This window comes from Mustela erminea, chromosome 6, assembly GCF_009829155.1.
Source record: "Mustela erminea isolate mMusErm1 chromosome 6, mMusErm1.Pri, whole genome shotgun sequence".
Lineage (NCBI taxonomy): Eukaryota > Metazoa > Chordata > Mammalia > Carnivora > Mustelidae > Mustela > Mustela erminea.
In genome coordinates, this window is record NC_045619.1 from 9,505,229 (window position 1) to 9,519,972 (window position 14,744).

The 14,744-nt window shown below is 47.2% G+C and overlaps 1 protein-coding gene across 2 annotated transcripts in view; it reads left to right on the forward strand.

Moving 5' to 3' along the window:
• FAM227A (family with sequence similarity 227 member A) overlaps window positions 1–14,744 on the forward strand; it is a 77,235-nt gene that overhangs the window by 420 nt on the left and 62,071 nt on the right. For both annotated transcript variants that reach the window (XM_032346272.1, XM_032346273.1), the window contains exons 2-5: window positions 1,451–1,533; window positions 8,244–8,313; window positions 8,881–8,957; window positions 11,082–11,228. In XM_032346272.1, the coding sequence (XP_032202163.1) occupies window positions 1,451–1,533; window positions 8,244–8,313; window positions 8,881–8,957; window positions 11,082–11,228 (377 nt within the window). The remainder of the gene's footprint in view (window positions 1–1,450; window positions 1,534–8,243; window positions 8,314–8,880; window positions 8,958–11,081; window positions 11,229–14,744) is intronic.

The window sequence follows — 14,744 nt, forward strand, 5'->3', positions numbered from 1 at the left end:
AAAAAAAAGCTTATTCTTTTTTTTTTTCATTTTCTCATTCTTTCTCTTCTGTCTTCCCAGGAATTATAGATAGCAACTAAGAAGTCCCAGTGTAGCCCTCTGTCCCCAGATAAGTGACCTTCAGACACAACTTTGTTGTTGTTCTCACCCCAGCTGACCTCGCCTCTTGTCATCACCGGCCCTCTCCCTCTTCCTGGACTCCGAGTTTGCCCATTCTGGCATCTTCCAGGCTCTTCCAGCATCTGATTTCTCTTGCCCTGCCTTCGTTGATCCACATCTCACTTCTGACTCTGAACTCTCCGCCAGGGACCCTCAGAAGCCTATCTGTGGAGGACCTTAGAGCTCATTTGTCATATAACCCTTTTGGGTTATAAATAACCCCAGGTCGTCTTGTCTCATCAAGAGCTTGTTGACCTTCAAGTCCCGCTGCTGCCAGCCAGGCTGGCTGGGTCTGCACCTCTCAGGATCCCTTCTCAAGATGAGCACAAGTGATCCCATCAGGGTCTGCTTCAAGGACTTACTTTCCTGGGCCTTTTTCTGATATCCCCTCTTTCTTCTTAATCCCTCACTCATCTCAATGTAACTAACCCATTTCACTTTCTGTGATTCGTCATGTCCCTCCTGGGCATCTTCATTTGTCAAGTATCCTCCAATCTGTGAGAACCCTTGAGAGTAATGGAAGTAAGAGTGACCCTGCTTTATGTGAAGGCAGTGAGGAGTGATAGGATTATGGGGCTACTACAGAGGCTATATCCTAGACTGGTTGAGGCCAATATAGAAAGAAATGCATAGATAGAGAGGGTAACAAGAGGGGCCCTTGAGCTGAACAGAGATTTCAACAGTGATAAACAAGGTCAAGATACCCTCTGAGCCAGTCATCCCTCACCTGAAAATCTCTGTTGGAGGAATAATCCAAAATATGGAAACAGCTCTCTTACTGTGTACATCACAGCATTATTTTTAATTGTAAGACACGACGATCAACTTAAATATTCAGTAACCATGGAACAGTCAAGTGGTGTGTTCTCTAAATAGATTCATACAATGCCATTTAAAATAGTAGGATTATTTAGCTTTTTGGAAAATGATCATAATAACGAGTGGAAGAGAAGTCAGAGCCCTAAAATAGACATTTGCTGAGATTATAATGATAGGAAAAAAGTATGTATATCAAAAATACCGGAAGGAAATCTCCCCAGATCCTAACAGAAGTTGTTAACATGGGAGTGTAATGGAAGAATCTTTTTGTCTTTTCCAAGGTGTCTAGGATATGGTTAATTTTCATTTAGAATTCATAAAGCAGCTCATTTAAAACGATCAAAGAGGTGTGCATGTTTGTAAAAAAGTTAAGTGGAGAGAGACAGCTCAGAAAGAGAGTGAGCTAGGCCAGCCTGCCCCACGGCCGTGTGTGATCAATACGCAGAGAGTTTCCTTACAGACTCCCCACCAGCCTGCATTATTGGCTCCCTACGGCGCGTGAACCAAAAGATTGCCGAGCTCAGTCTGAGTCCCAAACCGTTGGCCAACAGCCTGGTGAGTTATGGGTGCTAAGACGAGGCTTCCAGGCAGGAGGGGACCTGGGGGCTCCTCCATTTGTTGGAAAGCACATTTGCGCAATAGAGATGTCAAAGATATATTTTAATACTTAGTAAACTTTATTTTTTTGGAGGAGTTGTAGGTCCACAGCAAAACTGAGCGGAAAGTAGAGAGTTCTGGCCTTCTTCCCCTGTCCCAGCCCATGGACAAGCTCCCCATAGGTTTGTTACATTTGTTACAATTGATGAACCTGCGTGGACACATCATTATCGACCCCAAATTGTTTACATTACGGTTCAGTGCTAACACATACTGTGAGCTGGGACAAATGTGTAACGACATCTGTCCATCTTTGTAGTATCATATGGAAGGGTCTCACTGCCCTAAAAATCCTCTGTACTCTTCCTTTTCATGCTGCTGTCTCCTGGCGACCCCTGAACTTTCTGCTGTGTCCATAGTTTCCTAGAGTTAGAACCTCCAGTGCGCTGGCTCCTTGCACTTAGTAATAGACATTTAAGGTTCCACCATGGCTTTTCATGGCTTGGTAGCGCATTTCTTTTTGGCGCTTGAATAGTATTCCTTTTCTCTGGATGCACCACAGTTGATTTACCTGTTCACCTCTTGGTTGTTTCCAAGTTTGGGCATTTATACATAAGGCTGCTGTGAAGCAGGGTTTTGTGTGGATGTATATTTTCAGTTCATTTGGGTAAACCGCGAGGAGTGCCATTCCTGGGCCATCTGGTAAGAGTATGTTGAATGTTGTAAGAAACTGCCAAGATGTCTCCCAACGTGGCTGCACCATTTTGCATTCCCAGAAGCCACGAATGAGAGCTCCCGTTGCTCCCCATCCACACCAGCCTTTGGTGGTGTCAGTGTACTGGATCTCGGCCGTTCTTTTTTTTGTTTTGTTTTTTGTTAGAGAGAGTGAGTGAGCACAGGCAGACAGAGTGGTAGGCAGAGGCAGAGGGAGAAGCAGAGCAAGGAGCCCGATGCGGGACTCGACCCAGGATGCTGGGATCATGACCTGAGCCAAAGGCAGCTGCTTAACCAACTGAGCCACCCAGGTGTCCTGATCTTGGCTTCTAATCAGTATATAACGATATCTCCCTGTCGTTTGAGTTTGCAATTTGCTAATGACATGTACTATTGAACATCTTTTCATATGTCTGCTTGCCATATGTCGATCATCTTAAGTGGGGTGTCTGTTCAAGTCTCTGGCCCATTTTTTGATAGAGTTGTTTGTTTTCTTCTGGTTGGGTTTTAAGAATTCTTTGTATATTTTGGGTGACAGTCCTTTACCAGATGTATCTTTTGTAAATGTTTTCTGCCACTTTACTCCAGCTAAATCTCCTAATCACCCTTGGCAGCTTGCTTTCCACCAAGTTTCTCTGTCCCCAGGGCACTGAGCTGGTGACTGTCTCCACAGATTTCAGCTTCACCCCCCTCCCCTAACTTTTCTAGTGCTGACTTTTGAGGTCAAGTCTGTCTTTTTTGGGGGAGGGATTATTTGACAGAGAGAGACACAGCGAGAGAAGGAACACAAGCAGGAGGATTGAGGGGTTGGGGGGGGTGGGTAAGCAGGCTTTCCGCCGAGCTGGAAGCCTGATGTAGGGCTCGATCCAAGTACCGTGGGATCATGATGTGAGCCAAAGGCAGACACCTAACAACTGAGCCACCCAGGTGACCCCCTTTTTCTTTTCTTTTTTAAAATTTAAGTGGCAAGGCATGCATGTTTATCCTAAAATATTCAAACCGGGGTGCCTGGGTGGCTCAGTCAGTTGAATGTCCAACTCTTGGTTTCTGTTCAGGTCATGATCTCAGGTTTGTGAGATCGAGCCCCGCATTGGGCTTAGCGCTCAGCATGGAGTCTGTTTGGGATCCTCTCTCTCTGTTTCCCTCCTCCTGCACCCCTCCCCCTGCTCACACAGTCTCTTTTTCTAAAAAAATAAATACTTTTAAGTAAGTAAGTAAATAAATAAATGGCTCAAACCATTTACAAGTATACAAGTAAACTTTGAAAGTTACTTCACTCCCAGCTCTATTTTCCTCCTTAGAAGTGACCATCATTAGTCGTTTGGTGGCTATCCTTCCAAAACCTTTTTTTATACGTTTAGAAATATAGAACACACATATTTAGGGTTATTGTTTTCTTTTTTTTTAAGATTTTATTTATTTATTTGACAGATCACAAGTAGGCAGAGAGGCACGCAGAGATAGAGGAGGAAGCAGGCTCCCTGCCAAGCAGAGAGCCTGATTCGGGGCTCGATCCCAGGACCCTGAGATCATGACCTGAGCCGAAAGCAGAGGCTTAACCCACTGAGCCACCCTGGTGGCTGTTTGTTAACCTGCTTTTTTTTTTTTTTCCTTATTCATTTTTAGAATTATTTTAGAATCTCTTGCAGATTCTTCAAAGTCCGTACTGTTGCCCTGCCCCTTTCTTTTTGTGGCTGCGTAATCCTGGAGAGCCCCTGGGGAGACATGCCAATGCTGGGGAATCTTGAAAAGCCCATAGCTGAATTTATCCATAGGGAATATGCCACATCGTGACGTAATAAATTCAACTGTTCCCTACTGATAACTATTTCAGTGGTATTTTCATCAGCGTGAACATGGGAATGTTTCCGTATGTGTATCTTGGGGCTTGTTCGCAAGTATTTCTGCAGGTAGGATTCTAGAATTGAAATTGTCAAATTTTGGTAAAAATGGATTGCTTTTTTTTTTTTTTAAGATTTTATTTATTTATTTGACAGAGATCACAAGTAGGCAGAGAGGCAGGCAGAGAGAGAGGAAGGGAAGCAGACTCCCCGCTGAGCAGAGAGCCCGATGCAGGGCTCGATCCCAGGACCCCAGGACCCTAGGACCCTAGGACCCAGGACCCCAGGATCCCAGGATCATGACCTGAGCTGAAGGCAGAGGCTTTAACCCACTGAGCCACCCAGGCGCCCCAAAAATGGATTGCCTTTTACGGAGGCTAAGCTGTTGGTTTGCTCATGCCGAAGTCAGACCACTGGTTTCAGTGGCCCCTCCCCCACCAATTGTGAGTAAAGGCAAAACACACACGGGGTATGGAGTGATGGCATGGACTTTAAGCAGCCTTGTACCTGTGTGTGTGCATGTGTCCGTGGGAGAGGGCATAGCCCTAGAGGCACAGGCTCCAGAGTGAGACTGTCCAACCTTAAACTCCCGCTCTGTTGTTTTCTCACATTGTGACATTAGGCAAATTATTCAACCTTTGTGAATCTCTGTTTTCTAGAAAATGAGGATAACAGTAATAAAGGTTCTCATGGGGCTGTTGCAAGAATTAGAAGAGTTAAAACTCACCAAGACCCCTAAACCAGGGCTGAGAAGAGTGCCTGGCTCACAGGAGGGACATTCTATATGTACAAACATGTAAGAGAAAAGTCTGGAAGGTTACACACAATCCATGGAGTCAGTTCTGTAAAGTGGGGGGGGGATGGGAGGTGAGTAAAACGTTTATTACTCTAAATAATTCTGTAGTATTTGGGTATTTTACAACAGAAATGTATTTGTATGTCCTGTGATTTTTTTTCCCCCCAATGATAATGTTAAAAGCAGGAAAAGAATGTTTTGCTCCCAGAAGCAGGATCCAGTGGCTTTTCAAGAGTGCCCAGCTTGGGCATATCTCCTTGGGTGCTCTCTGTCGCCAGTTGGATGCAGGAAGGGGCTGGCTGGAGCAGCCTCGGGTCCTCCTTGGACTAGGAGGAAGGGACCCCTTGCCTGTCCTTCCTGTCCTCTGCCCAAGCAGCTGGTCAGCTCTGTCGGGTCTGCCTTCTGCCCCCAGAGCCCATCCAGGGCTACCCCGCCCACCCTCTGTTGGCTGTGGTTTCCCTCGCTCTCTATTCACCAGGCCTTGACTCTGTGGCTGCTTCTCCAGAGGCAGCCCCTTAGCCAGACTGGTTTCTCCAGCTTCCATGCTGCCCTCCTGGCTGGCACCTAACATGGTGCCTGGGGCGTGAGAAGTGCTTTCTTGATGTGTACTAATAAATGAGGAAGGGGCACCTGCGTGGCTCAGTGGGTTAAGGCCTCTGCCTTCAGCTCTGGTCAAGGTCCCAGGGTCCTGGGATCGAGCCCTGCATCAGGCTCTCTGCTCGGCGGGGAGCCTGCTTCCCTTCCCTTCTCTTTGCCTGCCTCTCTGCCTACTTGTGATCTCTCTCTGTCAAATAAATAGGTAAAATCTTTAACAAAAAAAAAAAAATGAGGAAGCCCCACATCCCACGGCCATGTCCTATATCTCTTCCTTCCTCCCTGCGCTCAGTGTGGGTTTCCCTCCTCTCTGAACCGTGCTTAGCTCTTCTTAGCTCTCCTTTCCAGTCTTCCCCCCTTCCACGCTCTGCCCTCAGATCATCACTCTGGAAAGGCCTTCCCTGCATCTTAGACCCCAGGAGTAGCGTCAGTGCTCCTTCTGGGCACACGTCTGGCATCCTGTTTCTTCCCACGGCAGCATCCGTCACCTCATAATCACTTGCTTCTCCCCACCAATCCTCAAGCCCTTGGAAGGCAGGGATGGCTTTCACTGCTCACTGCTGCACTTGACCTGAGCATGGCATTGGCCTTTAGCAGGGGCTCAGGACATATCTGTGGAATGAGTGATACGGTTGCAAATTCTAGCTTCTCTCCTGTGCTTCAGCCTCATAGTCTAGCTACCTGGAGCAGTGACACTGAAACCTAACTGATCATCAGACGTCCCTGGGAGGTTTTTAAAATCTAAAAGTGAGGGGAGCCTGGGTGGCTCAGTCGGTTAAACATCCGCCTTTGGCTCAGGTCATGATCTTGGGGTGTCGGGATCGAGTCCCATGTTGGGCTCTCTACCCAGTGGGGAGTCTGCTTCTCGCTCTTCCTCTGTTCCTTCCTCCTGCTCATCCTCGCTCACTCTCTCACTCTCTTTCAAATAAATAAATAAAATCTTAAAAAAAACAAAACAAAACAAACCTAAGGGGCACCTGGGTGGCTTAGTCGTTAAGTGTCTGCCTTCGGCTCAGGTCATGATCCCGGGGTCCTGGGATGGAGCCCCGCATCAGACTCCCTGCTCGGCAGGAAGCCTGTTTCTCCCCCTCTCACTCTCCCTGTTTGTGTTCCCTTTCTCACTGTGTCTCTCTCCATCAAGTGAATAAATAAAATCTTAAAAAATAAAAAATAAAAAAAACCCTAAAAGTGAAAAAGAACATTGCACAGAACTGTATGTTTTATGTGCTCTCATTTGAACATGGAGGGTATGCAAGAACTGAGGGTGTTGTGGGGAGTAGGGGAATTAAGAGGGAGACTTCTGACTCTACTATTTGATTTTATACCTTGTAAAATAGTACTGGTTTTAAAAATTTAAATAGAACTATTCAGGCGCCACCATAAATAAACAGTTCCTGACCTAAGGCAGATGTCAGGAGCGAGCATCTCTAGTGAACTGGTCTATGTGAGTAATTCCCCAGCTGTGCTGGCCATCAGCCAGGTTCGGGAATTGACTTGGCACTTGTAGGTACCGCTGTCATCTCCAACGCAAACAGCCCCACGCTGGTCTCCTCATTTCCCCCTAAAACTTGTTTTTCTTCCAATGTTGTTCTGTCCTTTTCGCTCTCTCTGTGCAAATCTCATCCATCCTTGCAAGACCTAGACAATCTTGGCTACAGTGGCATCCCAATAAGGTTCAGAGATGCTGCTGTTTTGCTACATTGGGTTATACCCATCCAAGTCGCTCATTGTGCCTCCTCTTGGACTCCTTTTTTTGGAGCAATAGTGTTGACAGACTTACCTGTGTGACCCTTTTTCCCATCCGCCTACAGCTGCACACATGTCAATTTCCGATAAGGTGATGGGAAGCTGGAGGGGCATTTCACAGGGTATCAAGCACAATAGACACATGCCTCATCATGTCCCCCAACACTCGTGTCCCGCCTCTTCTGGGCAGTCCTCTGTGATTGCTCCAGCTCACACTGCTCTCATTTGTTCCAGTCCCAAACGTAGCAGTTCAGGACTTAATTGGTCCATGTGTGCAGATGTGAGTGTCCAGATCGATTGTAAACTCCTAAAGCAAGAGCACAGAGTCCTAATTCTTCATTAGCTTTATCATCCAAGAACGGTACCGAGCTCATGGTTGAAAATCAATACAACTTTTTGGGTCACTGACATTCAATTTTCTTTCCTTTTCTTTCCCCAAGAAGGGATTGGGGTGGGGAGAGTCAGAGATCAAGAGAAATCTCTTGAGAAGTCAAGGGTATGGTGATTAATAATATTAATAATTACCCTTTATTGAGTCACTCTTACCTCATAGCCTCTGTGCTTGTGTTTTAAGATGCGTTCAGTATTTTATATCTGATCCTTACAAATACCCGAGAAGGTAGATATCATTGTCCCCCTACAGAGGATTTAAACAATGGCTTTTAACCCATGGAGCTTGATTGGACCCATTCCAAACTCTATACCCCTCAGAGGTATAGACAGAGGAAGCATAGCCAGGAGGAAAGGCAGCACAGGAAAATGTACTGGTGGTTGACACTTGGTGGGGGCAGGGGCAGTCAGTGACACCAACGGCCACCACCGAGGTGGCCGTGGCCGTGGAGAGAATGTGAGGCGTGCCACCAACTTTGCTCCAGGCCTTTTCCACACCAGCAGGAGAAATGGCCTGCTCTCTGACACCCCCCACCCCAAGATCTGCATGAGTTCCCTAATGCTCCTTTTCTTTTTGATTTTTGAAGGCAATTGAGAGATATGAGTTGGAGAAGAAGGCTTTGAGAGAGAAAAGTCAAGACGGCCTGGGAAACAGAGGCAAATATCCTTTCTCATATAGCCTTGCTGGTGTTTTGTGGGATCCCAAATGCAGTTAATCAGGAATCCAGCATATCAGCTGAGGATGTTTTCATCCTCTTCTGAAGGAGTCTGAGTTGCTAGCGTTGGGCAAGTTAGGAGGGAAGGACAGCACACTTAGAAACAGCCTGCTATGTGGCGCACTGCGCCACGGCATTTGGGCGGACTCCTTTGTTAAAACTTCATAATGTCCCCACCTGTGGGGCAAGTGCCACTGGACCTAGTTTACAGATGGGACAGGCTCAGGGGCGAGCAAGGGAACAGCCTGTCTGCAGGCGGGCCTGGATTCGGGTGGCAGCCTGCCTTCACAAGCGCATACTCTGTCTGCTCCTCCCAGGGCAAGAAGTCTAACCCATCGTGGGGGGAATCTTAGTGAGTCACCAAATGCAGGTGGGGTCCAGTGAGACTACCAGTGTGGCCATCACCTGGCAGCTCAGGCAGAGTGAACAGTCATAGCCATAATTAGCGCACAGCAGGGGCCAGACCCCATGGCTACTCACATCCTGTTTCTCTTCCATTCTTCCGCAGACAAGAGTCGAAGCAAATCAGAGTTCATCTGCAGAGGCTCCGAATCCAGGAGCGTCAGACCTTTCATTTCTAAAAGGGTAAGGGATCTATTGCTGGGTCTCTTTCTGACTGGTTTCCATGGGGCACAAAATTAGATTTCATTCCTGGGGAGGGCATGCTGGGCACCTGGCTGGTGATGGTGCAGGGTGGGGGACCCACAGGGGGCCCCTTTTTAGAGGATCTTAAGGTATCTTAATAACTCTGAAATTTCTCATATACCACCCCCATAGGGGTAGAATGAGGAGTGTTCAGAAGTCATTTGTCTGTTTCTTTGTAGAGAATCAAAGGCGGGTCCTCCGGGTACTTGGGTGGCTCAGTCATTAGACATCTGCCTTCAGCTCGGGTCATGATCCCAGGGTCCTGGGATTGAGCCCCACATCCAGCTCCCTGCTCAGCGGGAAGCCCGTTTCTCCATCTTCTACTCCCCCCTGCTTGTGTTCCCTCTCTTGCTCTCTCTCTGTGTGTCAAATAAATAAAATCTTAAAAAAAAAAAAAAAAAAAAGGTGGGTCCTCTTAGAAACGGTAAGTTCAGAGGAGCCCTGGTGCTGCCCCATCCCAAGAGACTGGTTCACACCCAGTGCACGTGGTGTCCATCACTGGGACACCACAGGAAGCTGACAGCAGCCTGTCCAGCATCATCTCCTGGCTGATGGCAGAGCCCCCACCGCCCGCCCCATGTGGGGGCTGGCCGCTGCCTCTGGGGCTGCCGTCTGGCCCCACCTCGAAGCCACCCCAGTGAAGAGTCTTCTGAGCTCCCACATCATACATAATCAAACCACACCAGAACCCACAAAACCACCTATTATTGTCACCACGTTTTCACTTCTCGGCCTAGGAAATTCCCATGCAGTGGAAAGCCCGATGCTCGACAGTGGGTCGCTGAGCTCCCACATCATACATAATCAAACCACACCAGAACCCACAAAACCACCTATTATTGTCACCACGTTTTCACTTCTCGGCCTAGGAAATTCCCATGCAGTGGAAAGCCCGATGCTCGACAGTGGGTCGCAAGTGCCATGCTGCCTCTGACAGTGGCCGAGCAGTTGTGAAGGCCCAGCCCCAGGGGGCACAGCTGGTCAGGTGGTCTGGGTCCGGGTCAGAACAGTTCTTCGGGGAACTGCCAATGCCAATGTCATAGGCTGATAAGAAAGTTTCTTGATCCCACAGAACATTTCCAATAGGTGCCTTGGGTAATGGCGATCAATTTCCTCTTTCCAATTTTCTGTCTTTTCATCTATTTTTTGGTTATTATATTGCTTCTTTCAGAAAATCTTTCTAAGTAAATAAACCCAAAAGGAAGGAAGCTCTATGCTCTGATCATTAATGATGATAATATCAATTAGAGGTCATCAGTGAGTAGTTAATTAAATGATAGCACATCTCCTTAACAGGATCTATTATCTTTTTTTTTAAGATTTTTTTTTTTGAAAGATTTTTTTTTTAAGATTTTATCTATTTATTTGACAGACAGATCACAAGTAAGCAGAGAGGCAGGCAGAGAGAGAGAGGAGGAGGAAGCAGGCTCCCCGATGAGCAGAGAGCCCGATGCAGGGCTTGATCCCAGGACCCTGGGATCATGACCTGAGCCGAAGGCAGAGGTTTTAACCCACTGAGCCACCCAGGCACCCCTGGAAAGATTTTATTTATTTGACAGAGAGAGAGAGAGCAGAAACACAAGCAGGGGGAGTGGGAGAGGGAAAGCAGGCCTCCTGGTGAGCAGGGAGCCCAATGTGGGTCTTGATCCCAGGACCCTGGGATCATGACCTGAGTTGAAGGCAGACGCTTAGCAACTGAGCCACCCAGGCCCCCCAGAAGGATCTATTATCTTAAGTGATAAAGTTGAAGACAGTGTAGCAACATGGAAAATCTGAAGTGGAGAGAGCAGGGCATAAAAGAATGTGCGTGTGTTTATGTTTTGTAAAGTGAGTGAAGTTACACATACCCATTAGTATACAGCTGCTCAAAGCCTGAAAGGGAAAATAAAAATAACACAAATAGGGGTGTGGTAAGAGGTGCTGGGGTCATGAATGCACCCCCACTTTTTTTCAGCGTTGTAAAAAGTGGTTATGTCATCTTTGTGATAAAATGGGGAAGGTATCTTATTATTAGTTTTAAACCATCAAATGGCAAACCTTATTTCCATATTCTTTTTGTTTCAGAAAATAGCCCACAAAAATCTCTTGGCAGAACTGTACCAGTACACATCATTTAACAGCGCCATACCAAACAGGCTTCCAAACGGGGTGAACTTCTGTGACATGGTGGGCAACGTGGTCCGCTCTGAGAGACACCCCCTCAGTGGCAAGGTAAGGAAAGACGGTGGGCGTTTGCCCACTGATCACGCTCAGCTCCAGGAGGCCCGGCTGTACCCCAGCTTTATAGCAATGCGCATGGCAGGCACACGCAGCTGTCCCTGTTTTACACCCCCGGGAAGGGAAACGGAGTCCAGGTCACTAAGTCAGCCAGGGCCACACAGTTTGCAAATGACTGAACCGAGATTGGAACCCAAGCCCACACATTCCCTCCGAAACCTAGATTCTCCCTCCCAGGGGACTGGTTTCCACACTGTTTTGATCACGTATCCTATATCAGCAGGAAATTTTGATCACGTGCCCTCACCGTGTATGTTTCTTTATCAATGATACACATGCTCTGTTGTCAATAGCTACATTGTATGTTAGTGATCTTAATTTCTTGTTTGTTTTTTATAATTAGATATTAGTTAGAATATATTCCTAGAATATATTCCAAGGGGTGCCAAGGAGTGTGAGGAGGGGTGGGGAGGCGGAAGGCCAAGGAGGGGATCTGTAGCCCTAGCTGTGCCTCAGCACCCTTCACGAATGTTAACTAACTACCGTTCATTGTCCGGTCATGGTCCCCGCGGCTCCTAACTAGTCACCCCACCATTGCGGGGACCCAGCTTCTTAGTCTTAACTACCCACGCTTCCCACTGCTGCTTCAAACCCCTCACTCCCCCATCTCTCTCTCCCTTCCTCCCTCTGTCCTCTTTCTCTCTCCCTCCCTCCTCCTCTGTCCCCTCCCCCTCCCCGCCTTCCCTCCTCTCTTCTTCTCTGGTCCTCCCTGCGGCCTTCTCTCCAGCGCAGCCTCTGTGCCTCTGCGTCTGTCCCATCTACTTCCTTGTGTCTTGCGTTCAGACTTTCTAAGAGTGATGACCTGTTCCGACCAGTTACTGCCCAGCATGGGGATGATGTTTGCTGGAGTTCCAGTGCCTGGTTCCAGCATGGACTGCGGTCAGCAAGTGGACCGAAGCCTTTGACCAGGCAGTAGTGGCTCTGCGGTTGGGTACCTGATCCCCTGCTGTCCTTAGCTCAGAGGTGGAGGAGTGGCCTGCTCTCAGAGCACCACGTTGACCCCAGGACAATGTCAAGAAACGCTCCCCACAGGATTATCTATGATGGCAAAGACCGGGAAAGTAGCTCTCTGGACTCTGGTTTCTTCTATAAAATATGGATGTGAGCGGTCTCTACCTAGAGGTGTTATTATAAAATTGAATACAATAAGGATCTTATTAAGTGTATAAAAAGCACTTAGGGAGGGTGCCAGAGTGGCTCAGTCAGTTAAGTGCCCAACTCTTGTTTTCAGCTCAGGTCTTGATCTCTGGGTCATGGGATAGAGCCCCATGTTGGGCTCCATGCTCAGCAGAAGTCTGCTTGTGCCCCACCCCACCCCCCTGCCCATGGGAGAGAGCACACATGCACATACACACACACTCTCTCTAAAATAAATAAATAAATCTTAAAAAAAAAAAATGAAAAGCACTTGGCACCATGCTTAGTTAAATCATGAGTTCTCAAAAAATGGTAGTTTCTATTATCAGCATTATTAGAAATTGTTTAAGGATGATTAGTAGAAGGTCATCTCAGTCATTTTGGGTACATATATCGTGGCCTAGCTAGCCATTGAAATTAGTGTTTATAAAGAGTGTATTTTGCTCTCCTGTGATGTTAAATGAAAAATATTAGTATATAAAACTCTACAGGGGCGCCTGGGTGGCTCAGTGGGTTAAGCCGCTGCCTTCAGCTCAGGTCATGATCTCAGGGTCCTGGGATCGAGCCCCGCGTCGGGCTCTCTGCTCAGCAGGGAGCCTGCTTCCTCCTCTCTCTCTGCCTGCCTCTCTGCCTACTTGTGATCTCTCTCTGTCAAAATAAATAAATAAAATCTTTAAAAAAAAAAAACAAACTCTACAACACAGTATTCTATAAGCATACACATAGGAAAATCTGGGGATGAAACCATACATAGATATTACCAGTGTTCGCTGAGTGATAAGGTTATAGCTTTTTCTTCCCTCTTTCTCTGTACTTTAAAAAGAAAAAAGGGGTGCCTGGCTAGCTCAGTCAGAAGAACATGCAAGTCTTGATCTCAGGTCATGAGTTTAAATCCCACATGGGGCATAGAGATTACTTAAATAAATAAAACACTTTTGTATTTTTTAAAATTAACTTATAATGTGTAATTTGCTTTAAGGGTACAGGTCTGTGAATTATCAGTCTTACACAATTCACAGCACTCACCATAGCACATACCCTCCCCAATATCCATCACCCAGCCACCCCCAGTTTATTTCCTGGAGATTAAGAGTCTCTTATGGTTTGTCTCCCTCCCTGGTCCCATCTTGTTTCATTTTTTCCCTCCCTATCCCCCAGGACCCCTGACCTTGCCTCTCACATTCCGCTTATCAGAGAGATCATATGATAATGGCCTTTCTCTGACTGACTTATTTCGCTCAGCTTAATACCCTCTAGTTCCATCTATGACATTGCAAATGGCAAGAGTTCATTTCTTTTGATGGCTGCATAGTATTCCGTTGTATATGTATACCACATCTTCTTTATCCCTTCATCTGTTTAAGGACTTCTGGGTTCTTTCCATAGTTTGGCTATTGTGGACATTGCTGCTATAAACATTCGGGTACACATGTCCCTTTGGATCACTAATAAAACACTTCTGAATTAGATAGGTAGAGGATAGACTTGAGAACAAATAAATTGTATGTTTCAGGGACGTGCTGTCCCTGCGTAAACTTCCTGCCCCCTGGCACAGCCACACACACACTCATGTTCCAATTTGCTTTGTGGGTAGCCCCAAGGACAGTGACCACTCTTACTTAATGTCCTGTTTTGGAGGGCCCACAGGGAGTGTTCTCCTTAGGCCTTAATCCCCAGAAAAACTGTGCATCTCCTGGCATGCTTTTCATCTTATAACTGGTGCCTCTAACTAATGCTTTTCTTTGGCTCCCAGGAAACTCTAGGCAAATCTCTGTCTTACTGTTATTTTAATTTAATTTAATTTCATTATTTCCTTAAAATTTTTTTTTTTTTATTAAAGGAATCTCTACACCCAACATGGGGGCTCCAACTCACAACCCAAGAATCTCACACTCTACCAACTGAGCCAGCCAGGCGCCCCTTTGTCGTACCTTTAAAAGGCCCCTCTTTGGTCCTGCTCAGGACCATCACAAGCCACGCCCTCTCCTTGTCACTTCTCACCTCTCTTGGCAGCAGGGGTGGGCACCGGCCTGGCACCGAGCCTCGCCTGGGACGCTTCCTGCCCTCGCCTCTCACCGCCGCTCTCTCCCAGTGCTGCCGCAGCCTGCCCCCATTCCCGAGTCCCTCCGCCCTCCGCTCTCAGAAGGCCAAGTCCAATGGGTGTGTTCAGTTGTTCCCTTAGATGGGCTGTCTGTGGAACTGACCCCGAGGATGACTCTCTGTATCGGAAGTTCCATCCTTCCGTGGTTTCTCTGGCAGCTTCCCCGTCTGCTCAAGCAGCACGTTTGGGGCTTCCAAGCCCAAGTTCTTTAG